The sequence below is a fragment of the Peromyscus maniculatus genome, chromosome 13 (assembly GCF_049852395.1).
Source record: "Peromyscus maniculatus bairdii isolate BWxNUB_F1_BW_parent chromosome 13, HU_Pman_BW_mat_3.1, whole genome shotgun sequence".
Taxonomy (NCBI): Eukaryota; Metazoa; Chordata; class Mammalia; order Rodentia; family Cricetidae; genus Peromyscus; species Peromyscus maniculatus.
The window spans coordinates 66,727,311-66,742,791 of NC_134864.1; the positions used below are offsets into that span (position 1 = coordinate 66,727,311).

Consider the following 15,481-nt stretch of genomic DNA (forward strand, 5'->3'; position numbering starts at 1 on the left):
AAACTCTGAAGTGACTGATTTTACCAGTGAGTGTTTACAGTGTTTGAGGGGAAAATGGTGCTTTTATGGAATGTGGACAGAGGTTGGACTCCTGGTACGATAAACTAGAAGACCTTTGGGTAGAAATATGAAGCTAACACATTAGGAGTTAAAGTTTATCTTGGTGATATCAGAGTTGAGCCAAGAACTGGAAACTAAAATTCTTCAGTGATGAGCGTAAAGTACTGGAACACATTTAAAACAAACGAGCAGAAAAACAGGAGTGATAAGGGTGTGTATATCTTTGTAGTGATACAGACTCCAGAAAGGCAGTCATAATTGACTACATATGTTTCAAACACAAAATGCAAGCCTAAGGAGGTGGTACAGGGTACTTTTCATCTCTTTTTATGTCAGGAGTAATGTGATCAGAAGTGGGCATGTCTTTGAGCAAACACAGGTTGCTGTAGGATACTGGACAACTGTTTCTATAGGAAAAGAGACTGGTATACTACTGAATAAATGAAGCCTTATGAAGACTGGTATTCTTAATTCTTTCTGAAAGGGTTGACATACTTGTGCTTTAATTTCAGGGCACACCAGGGAAAGTAGGACCGACTGGTGCTACAGGAGATAAAGGTCCCCCTGGGCCCGTAGGACCCCCAGGCTCCAATGGTCCAGTCGGAGAACCTGGGCCAGAAGTGAGTGCTGCAACCCTAAGGAAAATACCTCCTATTTTAGCTAAGTGTGGTGGGGATAATTCTTCCATTATGAAGCTGACGTGGATGTTTAGAGACAGACTGCACACATGAGCTTAAGAAAGACTTTTGTCATGCTGTTTGACGTACTCAGCCTTTCTAGAGACTTAGCTAAATGAGAGAAAAACCCAATCAGTGCCCTTGTACTGACTTTTGGAAAAGCTGCAGTGAGCATTTTGGATGATTTAGCCTGTGGAAATGGTTTTGAAGGTGGAAGGACACAGCCATTCATCTTTCCCCGGTTATTATTTTGTTCTCTGATAGGATATTTATCACAATTGCCAAGCATTGCGGTGATAGGATTAATGAAACTCTTACAGCTCATGAAGAAGGGAGAGGAAGTAGAGGGCATTTTTCTTTGTCACTGTGAAGTAACATTATGGTTGTCATGTCCCTTTAGTCTCTTTTGAGAGGAAATACAGTGATGACAGGCAATTTGAGAGGCTAAATGCTGGAATACCCTCTGCTGAGCAACTTAATGAGTGAATTACCAAAGGATCACACGTTCCTGAAAGAATTAGTCAGGGATTTCACAGCTAATTTTATCAAAAGATAAAAACGTAGTTCTGAAAAAAACAAAGTAAAATAAGGAAATAATAATATACACTTTAAAATGGAATGTTATATAATATAGATGCAGTCATCTGGTTTCAAAACCTTAAAAATATTATTTGGAAAAACAAAATGAGAATTCAGACAAAATATAAAAGAGCAGCACTGTAGATGTGATCTATTTCAATGTGCCTGAAGACTTCTTTTTAAAATTGAGAACTAGAAATGAATAATTAGTGTAAATAAGAATATGGTAACTTTACAAATAATTGAAAATAAAAAGAAATTGGTAGCCATCTTTCTCCTGCTGAGGCTCTTGTTGAGTGCTATTTTATAGTTCAAAGATGAATAAAACTTGTTGGTCCATTTCCTGTTAACTGGGATGAGAGTTTAAAAATCTCCTGAGCCAATGTCTCAAACACTGTTCTTTTTAGGGACCAGCTGGTAATGATGGTACCCCAGGACGGGATGGTGCAGTTGGAGAACGGGTAAGTGGAATGCTACTGATTAGAATATTAGAGCCACATAAACCTGAAATGATTTTATTCTAGTGTAATAATAATAATAATAATAATAATAATAATTAACTACTCTTTCTCCCCAGTGCAGCTCTGACTTTTCTGATGGCAAGCTTTTTAGTCAGGTTATAACCTTGGATAATCTTTTAAATGAAATAATATTTGAATGCATGACAAAGTATTACACACATTTTCAAGAGCAAGGAAACAAATTGCTTTCGTATTTGGATGAAGATGTAAATGGATCTTCTGAATTTCCATGTCACTCACATAGCTGAATGACACCTACATTTTTCTACTCATTCCCTAAAGAGAATAACTTACAAGGATATAAGCAATGATGCTTTCTAAATTATAGATATGCTGTATATTTTTAAATGAGGTCTGTGTTGAGCTGACAATTTTCCCAGGTATGTCTGCAGCTGAGTCCCTTTTGGTGGTTGCACAGCTGTTAGGAAACAGATCTGGCTACCACCGACAAGTCACATGACACTGAGTTTTCTGAATCTATTTCCAAATACCTTAAATATGCTTAGTGCAAGTGTTTATATGCTAATACCAGACTTAAAATTCTTCTGCAGAGTAAGGACTCAAGAATGCTATCATATTATTAACAAGGGGATGGAGAAGCTTAGGGGTTCATGGGCTAAGACTCTCCTTATCTATCATAGCCACAGAAATTTTTCTAACATCTGGAGTCTTTGCCTTTGCTGGTGTACACATGTAATGCAGAAAGCATTCAAAGGTCTTGATGTATACTCCCTGAAATATTATTGCAGCTTCTTGAACCCTTACATGCACTTTAAATTGCTGTTTCATTTTTAATCACAAAGTTAAATGCATACAACACAGGCAATTCCCTATAAATTCTAGTTGTATGCTTTAAATAACTTACTTTTCAAAATTTTCTCTGCAGTGTATTGTATGTGTGTTCTTTAACTTAGATGCAAGTATTTGTTCTAGCTACCAAATTAATAAGTTAAGTAAGAATTAATTTCTGTCAGGAGATAAAGTTTGACTCCATTTTTGAGTCATTAATTATGTCCACATTAATTATGCAAGCTCATGTCACATTGATTTCACCTGTACCAACATAGTGAGATACTGTCTGGAGCCCTGTCAGATGGGTCATCTGAGTGAAGGGAGGGCGGACTCTTTGTCTCCCAATTCTTCCAATCTGAAGACATCTTTCTTTGCCTCCCAGAAGCAGTTGCTTTCAAGGGCCTTGTACCATCCAGGACTGCAGCTAGCATGCTGTTTGCCCTTCTTCCATGAGGTGGGAAAGCTAGGAAGCAAAGAACTCTCAGAACCAGTTTTCTGAGAGACTCTGTGGAGCTGAAAATATAGGAAGTGGTCTCCTTAACGTTTTCCCACTCTGGAATTACATTGTGTTTTACAAATATGGACAGTCCTTTGAAGACTGCTAGTCTAGGAAATCAGACTAGTAAATGTTAACTTCTGGAGGTGAACACTCCTGTACTCTTAACAATGTGAGTGTAGGGAACAAGAGTCGAAGGTAGGTAAGATCTGAAGCTGAGGAAAAACAATCCTATTACCTTGAATTTAATTTATTGACTAGTGAATAAAAGTAAAATATTTAAGTAAATAATAAACCAACATGTTTGAAATGGTATATTTTCATATTGTATATAATGTGAGCAATATATAATATTGTTGCTGTTATAGAATAAATGTTTAAAGAACAATATTCTGTCTGTTGTTGTCAGGGTGACCGTGGAGATCCCGGGCCTGCAGGTCTGCCAGGCTCTCAGGGTGCCCCTGGGACTCCTGGGCCTGTTGGTGCACCAGGAGATGCGGGACAAAGAGGAGATCCTGTAAGAAAGTCAATTTCACACTGACATTTATATGACACTGATATGCTATTCTGTAATGATGAGTATATGCATCCTATCCTGTATATGTTAGCTAAGAACTCTAATTAATAATAGACAATTATGAATGAAATATATGCTTAGTTTAAAAATGAGTTGCTTCTTGAATGTGGGTATGATCCTTCTATCAGGATTACTTTAATAATCTAAACAGGTTGTGATTTATATGAACTGTGGTACATATAAATAAAATTAAGTAAACAATGTCATTTAATAGTCAACTAAGTTGAACCTCATTTGGTAAAGCTAATAAAAATATTCACTATAATCTGTTATTACCTGATGTAGAGACATTTGCTGGCCTTCATTTAATTACTTACAATTGTGCACATCATATTTATATCTATGTTTATGCTTGTGTTAATGTATTACTATTATATTTACATTTATATTTTAAGATAATAAATTTTATGAAATGTTTCCTAGGGTTCTCGAGGCCCCGTAGGACCCCCTGGCCGAGCTGGAAAACGTGGTTTACCTGTAAGCTCTATCTCTTATGAACAAATAAATGTTTTCTTATATAAAATATATACCCAAAGAAGAAATATAATTTAAGATTCTTAAATACCAAGGAAAAGAAAGGCTGCTGGGTAATTACTGACCCAGAGAAGCCAGAAACTTGTGAGACAGTAGCAGTAATGATGTGTAGTGCAATGGGTAGTGGTAATTATATGTGCTGGGAAAGGTAACAGTAATAAGGAATATTGCAGAAAGGTAGAAGACAGATTTTTTGAAAGATTTTATTACAAAGAAACTATGCAGATGGCAGTGTATTTTAGAGCTGCACTAAAAAGCACAAGGGAATTGAATTTTAAGTGATAAGGAGAAGATTGAGGGCCCTTCAGAATAACAGAAACTCTCTTGCATCAGATGGACAGTAGCTCATGGGGGCCAGGGGAGATGAGGTCCTGGGAAATCAAAGACTGACAAAGCTTCCCCAACTAGTGGCTTCCAGGTCCATGTAGATTTCATGGACAACATGGATGGAGAGTTTTTAAAAAAGAAGTTTGCCGTAGGTCATAGATGAGAGCTAGAGAGATAGGAAGCAACCTGTCCTGAACAGCAAGAGTGTGTCTCAAGGATGAGTTGCCAGTGGGATGCTAGTTTAGGGACTGTTTATATAACTTATGGCAAAAGCTATGCTGAGGCATGTCGAGGTAAGCTGAAGCATGGGAAGTAAAAGTTATTAAATTATAATTTCAAAGAATTTTTAAAAATTATAGTAAGTATAATCATAAAGAGTAAGATCACAAAGAAATTGCAGTCTTAAGGAGTAATATTAATGACTGACTGTTTACAGGGACCCCAAGGACCTCGAGGTGACAAGGGTGACAATGGAGACAGAGGTGACCGGGGTCAGAAAGGCCACAGAGGCTTCACTGGCCTTCAGGGTCTGCCTGGCCCTCCTGTAAGTTACTTGTTTAAAGGTCCTTCCCTGCATGTGAGAATATACTGGTGTATTCACAGGACCACCCATCCCTCCATGAAATAGATGGATGCTTTTGTATATCATTTTAATTTAAAATTATCTTGATGGATAATTATATAATTACCTAATATAAGTATGCATACGTAAGCTGTAATATTATGGGGAAGAAATGGAGCAAAGAGCTACATACCCCGTTACCTATACAGTTGTCTCTAGTACTAGTTGGATGTTAAGGAAGTAAATGGCTTCATTTCTAGTGCTAAAGTTGGTAACAGCATACTTTTAAATGTAAAATGCAGCCTGATGCAAGATTTCAATGTCTTAGCAGCACTTTGAATATTCTTTCTGTGTAGGGTCCAAATGGAGAACAAGGAAGTGCTGGGATCCCTGGTCCTTTTGGCCCAAGAGTAAGTAACAGAAACTCCTAAGTGTCAGTGTGCATAATACACGCTTTAGTGACATAATATTGTTTCTTGAGGACAATATTCCTGCTATTAAATATTGATTGCTCATGTTCATTGAGGTTGACATTAAATGTATGGGACAAACTTAGCAAATGATTTAAAATAGAAATACCCTGAAATATGGCACATTATGTGTTGTACTGTGAGTCCACGGTAAAAATCTCTTACCCAGATTTTTATATGTTCTTCTATTCAGTTTCTTATTTGGGGTTAAATTTCCATTAAACACGAATTCTTAGACATGACTGGACCTACTCATGAAGTGGAATAGATTTTGGAGATAGACATATTTTGTTTTTTAATTGTGATAAAGCTCTAGAAGACATTTATACAAAGATAATTTGGAAACAAATCATAAAAGAATCAGTAGGGAGGCTTTTAGAAATTCTAAACTCATATAAATCTACTTCTTGTAAGTCATTGTGTCATAAGACAATTCACACAGATACTTAGGAAAACAGAAAAAATTAGAAAGATGAATTAGCAAAATAAAACACTATATTTAAGTACAACATAAATTTACATAAATTGAGACCAATATTAAGAAGAGTGCTAAGATGTGATGAGGTTCTGTGATATAAGTACTGAGAGGTTCAACTACAGCAAACACTCAACTTACACCATTTCCTTCTAAAGTAATTGAAATTCCAACCAAATTTATTAACAATTTAATGAAACAGTTGTTACCAATGAAAGTTAGTAATTAGCATGTGTTTTAGTTAGGATTTCCATTGCTGTGAAGAGACACCAGGATCATGGCTACTCTTATAAAGGAAAACATTTAATTTTGGTGGCTCTCTTATACTTCAGAGGTTCATCACCATTATCATCATGGTGGGACATGACAGCATGTAGGCAGACATGGTACTGGAGAAGTAACTGAGAGTCCATCATCTTTCAGGCCATAAGACATGGTCTGAGACAATGAGTAATATCTTGAGCATATGTGAGACCTGAAAGCCTGCCTCCACAGTGACACACTTCCTCCAACAAGACCATACCTCTTAATGGTGTTACTTCCCTTGGGGGCCATTTTCTTTCAAACCACCACAGCCTATTAGTGTCTTTAACTTAATGTTGGTCCTTTAACCAGAATTAATGATAGACAGTTCCCACTCAGTGAAATTGTAAATGTAACAAAATGTTGAAAGGACACTTATTAGTTATTAAGACTGGAATTTGAGGAATCATGGTAATTATTCAATCTCTGTAACAGTTCTTTTATTATCAGAGAAACATTGCAAAGTCTTTCTTCTAAAATGCAGTTTTTGTGTTCTGACAGGGTCCTCCAGGACCAGTAGGTCCTTCAGGCAAAGAAGGAAACCCTGGGCCACTTGGACCCATTGGACCTCCTGGTGTGCGGGGAAGTGTAGGAGAAGCAGGTCCAGAGGTGAGCTGACAAGTGTTTGCATGGGAGATGCTGACGCCAGATGGAGTCTACCCAATAGTATCTGAGCAACCTTGCCAACAAGTCTTGAGACTCCTAAAATAAACCTAGAAATCACAAGGTTATCCACTTAATTAATTATTTAAAGTCTTTTAATACACAGTACTTAGAGCATACAAAATGAGAGCTCAAGATACCAAGTCCTTGAATTGATATTTCACCGAGATCAAATATCAAGCTATGATTGCATTCTTATAGAAGTTGTACAGCTAATGTATTGTTTGAAATTACATTGTCTTTGTTTGCTTTCCTGTTGCTGTTAAATACTCTGCAAAAAATCAAATTATGAAAGGGTTTATTTTAACTTGTAGTTCATAGTACAGTCCATTATGGTAGGGAAATCAAGGTAGTCGGAGCTTGGAACAAGATGAGTATATAAGTTTGAAAGTTTTCTTTACTGAAAATGACATTCAAGATTTCAATTGGAAGTTTTCAATTACAAATTTAAGGGCATTTAGTATAAGGTAATATCAATTAATAAACCATATTAGTTAGTCTATAGCTTCTCTGTCCTCAGACATGCATCATTTATCTACACGTGTGCTGTGTGCATTTAAGCTTTGATCTGGTGTTTCTTTCATTTTATTTATTGGACCTTACCATTTTAGTCTTTATTCCCCCAGTGACAGTGCCATTGATTGAAATACTTATTACTTTTTATGTAGGTATGCAGGTTTATTTTTGTCATAGTCAAGAAAGTTTCCTACTTCTTACTCCATGAAAAGAAGACAGCTATACAATTTATCTTTGACTTGTGTGGCTCTTGATTTACTTTTTTATGGCTCCATGGTCTTGGTGAGATAAGGCTCTTCTGCTCAGATTAGTGTAATAGGATGTATGGAATCATGATGACATCCCAGAAAATCAGTCATCTGCCTATCCATCTATCTATCGTCTGACTGTATCCCTATCATCAGTCTTTTAAGAATCAGAAAGTATTGGCATAAAGGTTAGGACACTTTGCCTGGTGAATGGCAGAGCTGTTATTGGCACATCAGGCTCTGACACCCAGGGCCGTGCTCTCTACCTGAGATGTGGACTCCACCTCTCTTTAGTTATGGAGTTCTTTCAGGACTCAGTTCTTCCTCTGAAAATGCAGAGGAATTAATGGAATGTACTCAACTCATAAACTTTGCCACTTTTTTGGGCTTATTTGAGACCTCACATTCCTTAAGTTGTTCCTGAAAATAGAAGATCAGGACACACCCTTACGGCTATGAAAAGGCTAATGGGAACTTTTCTTCAACTTTGTTCAGTACTGAAAATTTTTACATTTACCATAATTCACATACACACAAAAAGACTTTCTGTCTTTCTTTTTGATTTGGAGGAGCTAGAAGTTCCACATTGGGGGTCATGTGGTTGTTTCCCTGGTATTTACATGCAGATTTAGAGAACCAGATCCCACTCCCTGGCAGCCTTTTTGCCTTCTGCACATAGCTGCTTTTGAAGAATTCCAGTTGTATCTTGTCCAAAATTGTTTGAAAAGAATGTAACTCTGAATGTTCTTCACATGAGATACATGGTATCTTCAAAGAAGACATCAAAGTGAAGAGTTTGGCTTTAAGCTTTGTTTATCTCAGAGCCTGACTTGTAGATATTTGCCTGAAAAACAGCTCTACATCACTCCCCATTCTTGCAATGCTATTGCTTGGACAGGGCAGCCCTGCCTGTTTAAAAAGCATGAGTCACACTTCTTCAGTAATGATGAACTGGTGTGCCAAGTTGTAACTGTCAAAACACTTTTAAATGTCTTCCCAATTTCTCTGTACTAGGGTCCTCCTGGTGAACCTGGGCCCCCTGGTCCTCCGGGTCCCCCTGGCCATCTTACTGCTGCTCTTGGTGATATCATGGGCCACTATGATGAAAACATGCCAGATCCACTTCCAGAGTTTACTGAAGACCAGGCAGCTCCTGATGACACAAACAAAACTGATCCTGGGGTCCATGCTACCCTGAAGTCTCTCAGCAGCCAGATTGAAACCATGCGTAGCCCTGATGGTTCCAAGAAGCACCCAGCCCGGACTTGTGATGACTTAAAACTTTGCCATTCCACCAAGCAGAGTGGTGAGTAGATAGGAGCCTGTGCGAGCAAAGCATGTTGTTTGGGTTGAGTTATTCTCAGCCGCAGCCCAAGATAGTTTTTAACTTTATAATTAATGATAGACACAAAGAAAACTTTCAACATGCCACAGAGCTTATAGTTTTGTGGTAGAGACAATTACATGAAAAACTATAGAGTAAAGATGATAGGTTATGAGAAGGCGAGGCAAATATCTTTGACAGCCTGCCCTAATAACTCAATTAAGAACTAGACCTCGGTCCCTGCTTCTTGGTACTGAGTAGGCAGGTTCTGAGGAAGAGCCATGAACAAAGGACAATTAATTTCCAAAACCTCTGATAGCAAGGATGAGGAGGCCTGGTATGTGCAGTACCAGGCCTGAGCCAGCCCCCACAATCAGCACATACTAGGCCAATCAGCCTCCACAGCCAATAAGCTCAAGGTAATAATCAAATAAGGACATTTAGAACTTGTCCAGGCCTGACCAAAATTGGGAAAACTGTAGCCTTAGCCAGCCTCTGACTAGCCCTAGCCAATTAGAACATACTAATATGATTGCCACTTGCTTAAACCAATCATATCTGAAATGACCTCACTGTCCTAGGAACTCTCCTTAGCTATGCTTAAAAGAAGCCTGTGAGCTTCTCTGGGGTTCATCACTATTTTGCCTTTATGTGGGATGAACAGCCCCAACATGCTGGTAACAAATACTCTTGTTGATTGCATACATGGATGATGGTCTTTGCGGTATTTCTCCAGGACCCTAACAGGTAGCATATAAAATAGAGATCATATCCTATCTAAAACCTAATTTTGAGGAAGTGGTCCCAACACATACATATGTACATTCAGAAAATACTTGCTCCTGCATGATTAAAGATGCTTTTTTTTTTTTTTACCTACATGATCATTCAGAATTGTAATTAGGTGAACCATTGAGAGCCCAGTAAAGTATGTTTCCCTAAATTATTTGCATATGGAATCTATTTGTTGTAGTTTAATGTCCTGACAATCACTCTTTTGCAGTCTTTCCTGGCAGGATCATGTAGAGTGAGCTTTTAAGGCAGTTTGGAATGAAGTAGTGTTTCTGCCTTAGTAGTATGGCCGTGTTCCAGGTTTGCTTTCTCCAATAATTTTAAATAATCTAATTAGACCCAGAAAAGGGGTATCTAACTCCATGAGAATGAGCTGTAAAATACAAGAGCTTCAGTTAATTTTGAAATGACACCAACAGGGACAATTAAAAATGTTCTCTCTAAAAAAATACACTTTTCTTATTAACTGTATAATTGATATCTCCCTTCTCATTTTACTCAAAATTTACTTTTTATAATTTGCATATAATAGCATACACATAGGTATGGACCTACCTAACTAAATACATATGAGTAAATATATTTGTTTGTATATTTATGTGACTATATATCAAACATCAAGCACTGTCTTGGTATATTTTGTTTTAGAATCACTTGGATGTTTTGAGTCTCAAATACACAATTTGGAAAAGTGCTTTTGAACTGGGGAAGGCTCCCCATGCTTAACAGTTACATTCTTCCCTATATGTGTATCTGAGTGGTTGCATGCATGTGTATTTGTGTGTTCACACGTGTGTGAGTGCATATGACTACATGGAGAAAGTTGACATTAGATATCTTCCTCAATTACTGTACATCTTACTTGTTAAGTCTCACTTTTTAGCTGAGTGCATAGCTTATTGTTTTAGATAGTCTAGCTGGTCGACTTACCCTGGGATTCCTGTTTCTCTCTTTGCACACGCTGGGACTGCAAGTGAGTTGCCATATCTACCTAGTTTGTACAGATTTTGAGGATCCCAACTCAAGTCCTCATGCTTTTACAGCAAACACCTTCCCTGCTGAGTCTTCTCCCCATTCCTGTAACAATTCCATTTTGAATGAAGGATCAAATCTCTATTGATTATTTTAGAGATAATCTTCATTTAACAAATATTTCTATCTTGAAAAATAGGTGAATATTGGATTGACCCTAACCAGGGGTCAGCAGAAGATGCAATCAAAGTTTACTGTAATATGGAAACAGGAGAGACATGTATTTCAGCAAACCCAGCCAGCGTTCCACTTAAAACCTGGTGGGCCAGCAAGTCTCCCGACAGTAAGCCTGTGTGGTACGGTCTCGACATGAACAGAGGGTCTCAGGTGATTTAATGTGCACTCTGAATTATAGTTCTTACTTTTTATTATCTTTTATGCTTCCACATTTATTAAAACTGTGCTATTATTTTTGACTGGGTTTAAGTTTACTATGCTTACTTTTAAATGATATGTTCTCACTAGAAATGCAAAATATTTTTCTAAAAAGTTTTATCAAGATTAATTAATAGGAATTTATAATTTTAATTTTTCTTTTTAGTAGAATGAAATAAATAATTGTTAATATTAGTTCCTTTAATACATGTCACTGACTGTGGAGCACAGTGGGAGCGGTTGGTCTTGTCTCAGCTCCAGGAGACCTGGGTCATAATTGGAACTTATAAAATTACTGCACCTTTTAAAACCTTATAGCTACTTTAAAGTAAAGGTGGTGAGACTTATCTCACTGTCTCTGTGAATGTTAGTGGTTAGTGTAGTGTTTAGAAAGATAAATGATGATACATGTTAGATAAATTCTTAAAAGAAGGAAATCCCTTGAAATCTGTGAGGTGTTACTTAAAGTTTACTCATTTTTCTAACTAGGTGAATTACGTTATAATTTTTCAGAGTTTATCAGATCTTGGTGTTTCATGTTACAAAGTCAGCGTTTCATCCCAGCTTACTTCCTCTGATTCCAACTTTGCCCCAATTAACATTTTATGAAAGTGTTATAATTCAGTATATGATAAGCTAGACTCTACTTTCATTTAGTGAAAATGAAAATTTAAACACAAACAGGTGAAATGTAGTTGAACCAAAATAATCTGTCAGAATCCACAATGCTGCCCTTGAATGCAGAACTCAAAGCTGCAGATGAAGAGAAAGAGCTCATTGGAAATGAGTTTTGGGCATTTGTGTTATACAAAATAATATTTCTGATATGTATGTAACTGTTCAGTAAAATAGATTTATACTTACACTTAATTCCTATTTTATTCTAATTAGTGAAAAAACTGAATTGTATTTATTAAGTATAATGTATAGAATATATATAAAATTAAATCAGATTTAAAAATATTTAATTTTTCTCTAGGAAATTAAAATAAGTTTTTTGTTCACCTCTCCTTTGAGGTCATAAGGACACAGGTACTTGTGACTATGGATAGATATTTGAAAATATTTTCCTTTGTATAGGTACAATATCTTATTATATAAAAACTAAGTAATATTTTTCACATTTAATTTATCTATAGTCAGCCCTCTATCGTCTGTCTACCTGTCATAAATCTGCCATCTCTTCGGGTGGCAGTATTAATCCTAGGTATGTCATGTTACATAAACTCCTCTGTTTCTCTAGTTCACGTATGGAGATTACCAGTCACCTAATACAGCTATTACTCAGATGACCTTCCTGCGCCTTTTATCCAAAGAAGCCTCCCAGAACATTACTTACGTCTGTAGGAACACTGTGGGGTACATGGATGACCAAGCCAAAAACCTCAAGAAAGCTGTGGTGCTCAAAGGATCAAATGACTTAGAAATCAAAGGAGAGGGAAACATTAGATTCAGATACACCGTTCTTCAAGATACCTGTTCTGTAAGTGCCTTTTGAACTACACTTTTTTTTTTTGTAGCTTCCTTTCTTTTCTCAGCAAGTAAAGTTACTGAATCTCACTTTCAATCATAAACTTCTGTGAGTCTACAATAGAGAAACGCTGATTTGCATGTCTCTTTTCTGGGAAGTGGTGTCACACTTCCCAGAGCTGTATAGACCACTGCTTTTATAATACAAAAAAGCTGCTTTGGGAGGGTGCTGCTGTGCGGAATTCTTAGAAAAAGTGTGTATACCATTCACCCATTTCCCTATTGAATTCCAGAAGCGAAATGGAAATGTAGGCAAGACTATCTTTGAATACAGAACACAGAATGTGGCCCGCTTGCCCATCATAGATCTTGCTCCTGTGGATATTGGCAGCACAGACCAGGAATTTGGCATTGAAATTGGGCCAGTTTGTTTCATGTAACAGAAGCCCAGAAGCATCGACAATGAGCACTGCCATCGATGACCACCACAGCGGCAATGCGCACTGCTACCAATGACCACCACCGTTCACAAGAACTTTGCCTGTTTGAGGTTGATCCTGAGACTCTTGAAGCAATGGCTGGTCCTGTATCAGCTTTTGTACATACAGTCTGAAGTGCCTGGCCTCCTGATCCTTCAGAATATTTATTTTACTTACAATCCTCAAGTTTAATTGACTTAAAATATTTTTCAATACGGCAGTTTAGATTTCAGATGACCAATGACAATGACCACCTTTACCAAATAGTAAACTGATTAAAAAAATAAATACGTTTTCATCAATCCATTTCACTGTAATGAGTAAATAAGTTGCTTAGTATTTATGAGGAAACTCTTCTTCCTAGCAGGTAGCTTACAGAGCGGGGTGAGTCAAACCTCAGCACATGTTGATTTTGCTTGGCTGCAGTCTGGAAAGTAGAGAGCAGTGCCCTTCTGTGTCCTCTTAGTCCCAGATCATCCATGAAAAATGAATGCAAAATATTTTACTTTGTGGCTGAACCTCTCATGCATGTCTTGATATTGTACTACAATTACAGAAATTCTTTAATGAGACTATATCATCTTTCCATGTTCTTCAATGAAATCTTTAACCAACACATAGAACTGCATAGAATTCATTGAATTTCAGGAGGAAAAAAAACCATAAAATTGCTTCAACTTTCCAATTTATTTTGTAAAGTCTGATTCATTTAGATTTTTTTTCTCATTCAGTTTTTTTCATTTTTCTTTATTAAGAAATTTTCTACTCATTCCACATACCATCCACAGATCCCCCCTCCTTTCTCCTCCCACCCTCAGCCTTCTTTCCCAAGCCACCCCACATCCCCACTTCCCCCAAATTGAGGTCTCCCATGTTGTAATCTTTCAATAAGATAGAAGTTATATTTGTGTTTTTTTATGTAAGAAGATATTGAATGCAGCAACAATAACAAAAAACTCAAATACCCACATAACTTTCTAAACACACTCAGTAACCAAAGTTGAGATTCCCTACAGGTACAATCTCATTTTTCTGAAGCCTGTCATAAAGGAAAGATCTAGAAACCCAGAGTTGTGATGATCACTCAAATCAAATGTGAGGATTAGAATTAGAACATTCGTAATAAAATATGACCCAACATTTCTTAGCATGAGCTACCTCATCTCTAGAAGCTGGGATAGACTTCCTGTTCTTGTTTATACTTTAGATATTGAAAGGTGCTGCGCTTCTGTTGTTAATCCGAGACTGGAGATAGGCAGGGCTGAAATAGTATTATTTTTTCTTTTAATGATGGTGCTAAAATTATTTCTATAAAATCCTTTAAAAATAAAGATTATTTCATCAATGCCATTTGTGAACACAGAACTGTTAAACATCCCATTTCTGAGAGACAGAACATCATTCCAGGGCCTGTGAACTGTTCTTCTCATCCTGTATTTGGAATACTTTGTATTGCTTGCATATGTCTTAGTCCAGGACACACAGGTCCCTTTGTGCCTCAAGATTATTTTTTTCTTAATTGTGATTTTTTTCTCCATTGTTATTTCTTACTTAAAAATAAATAGTTCGGGCCTTCCCAAAGGACAAGCCACGCACACAACTTTTGTCATGTATCTCTGCAAAGCAAGGAATTAAATGCACGCTTCTGTCAGTCATTCTGTTTGTTGAATTCCTTTGAACATATTAGATCCTTCTGGTTTCCAATAGTGAAAACTAAGGTCTTTTGGTAGTTGTTGTTTATCATTTAATAGAAGATGCAATGAGCACCTTCCATTATGTCTGCACTGGCTTACAAATAAAAATCTATCTGTGAACTGCCCTCAAAGGCATGAAGACATCAATGAAGACAGTCTATGCCTTAGAAAACTCCAGTTAGTGATTGACAAAGAGTAAAGGAAATGAAAATTCCATGGTTGAATAAACTGATAATAAAACTGCCTCAATGTGTATCAAGTATGAATTTAGCCTGAGCATTATCAGTGTTTTATTTCCAGTGTCTGTTTCACAACTTCATTTTTCTAATTTGATTATTATCTGAGCTCTGTATCTTTAATTTGGCTATATAACTAAGGATACGAGTAAGTTTTCTGGGGTTTTTATTCCAACCTGTATAAGTTGTACAGGTTCATATAAGTAATCCAGAAACTCATGCTGATTTCCATTAAATAGAAATACTTGCCGGGCGGTGGTGGCGCACGCCTTTAATCCC

The 15,481-nt window shown here is 36.9% G+C and overlaps 1 protein-coding gene across 2 annotated transcripts in view; it reads left to right on the forward strand.

Moving 5' to 3' along the window:
• Col5a2 (collagen type V alpha 2 chain) overlaps positions 1-14,927 on the forward strand; it is a 130,264-nt gene extending 115,337 nt beyond the window's left edge. For both annotated transcript variants that reach the window (XM_076550448.1, XM_076550449.1), the window contains exons 43-53: positions 573-680; positions 1,724-1,777; positions 3,535-3,642; positions 4,126-4,179; positions 5,000-5,107; positions 5,482-5,535; positions 6,875-6,982; positions 8,815-9,106; positions 11,088-11,275; positions 12,567-12,806; positions 13,087-14,927. In XM_076550448.1, the coding sequence (XP_076406563.1) occupies positions 573-680; positions 1,724-1,777; positions 3,535-3,642; positions 4,126-4,179; positions 5,000-5,107; positions 5,482-5,535; positions 6,875-6,982; positions 8,815-9,106; positions 11,088-11,275; positions 12,567-12,806; positions 13,087-13,233 (1,461 nt within the window). In that variant the 3' untranslated portion in view covers positions 13,234-14,927. The remainder of the gene's footprint in view (positions 1-572; positions 681-1,723; positions 1,778-3,534; positions 3,643-4,125; positions 4,180-4,999; positions 5,108-5,481; positions 5,536-6,874; positions 6,983-8,814; positions 9,107-11,087; positions 11,276-12,566; positions 12,807-13,086) is intronic.
• The last annotated feature ends 554 nt before the right edge of the window (positions 14,928-15,481 follow it).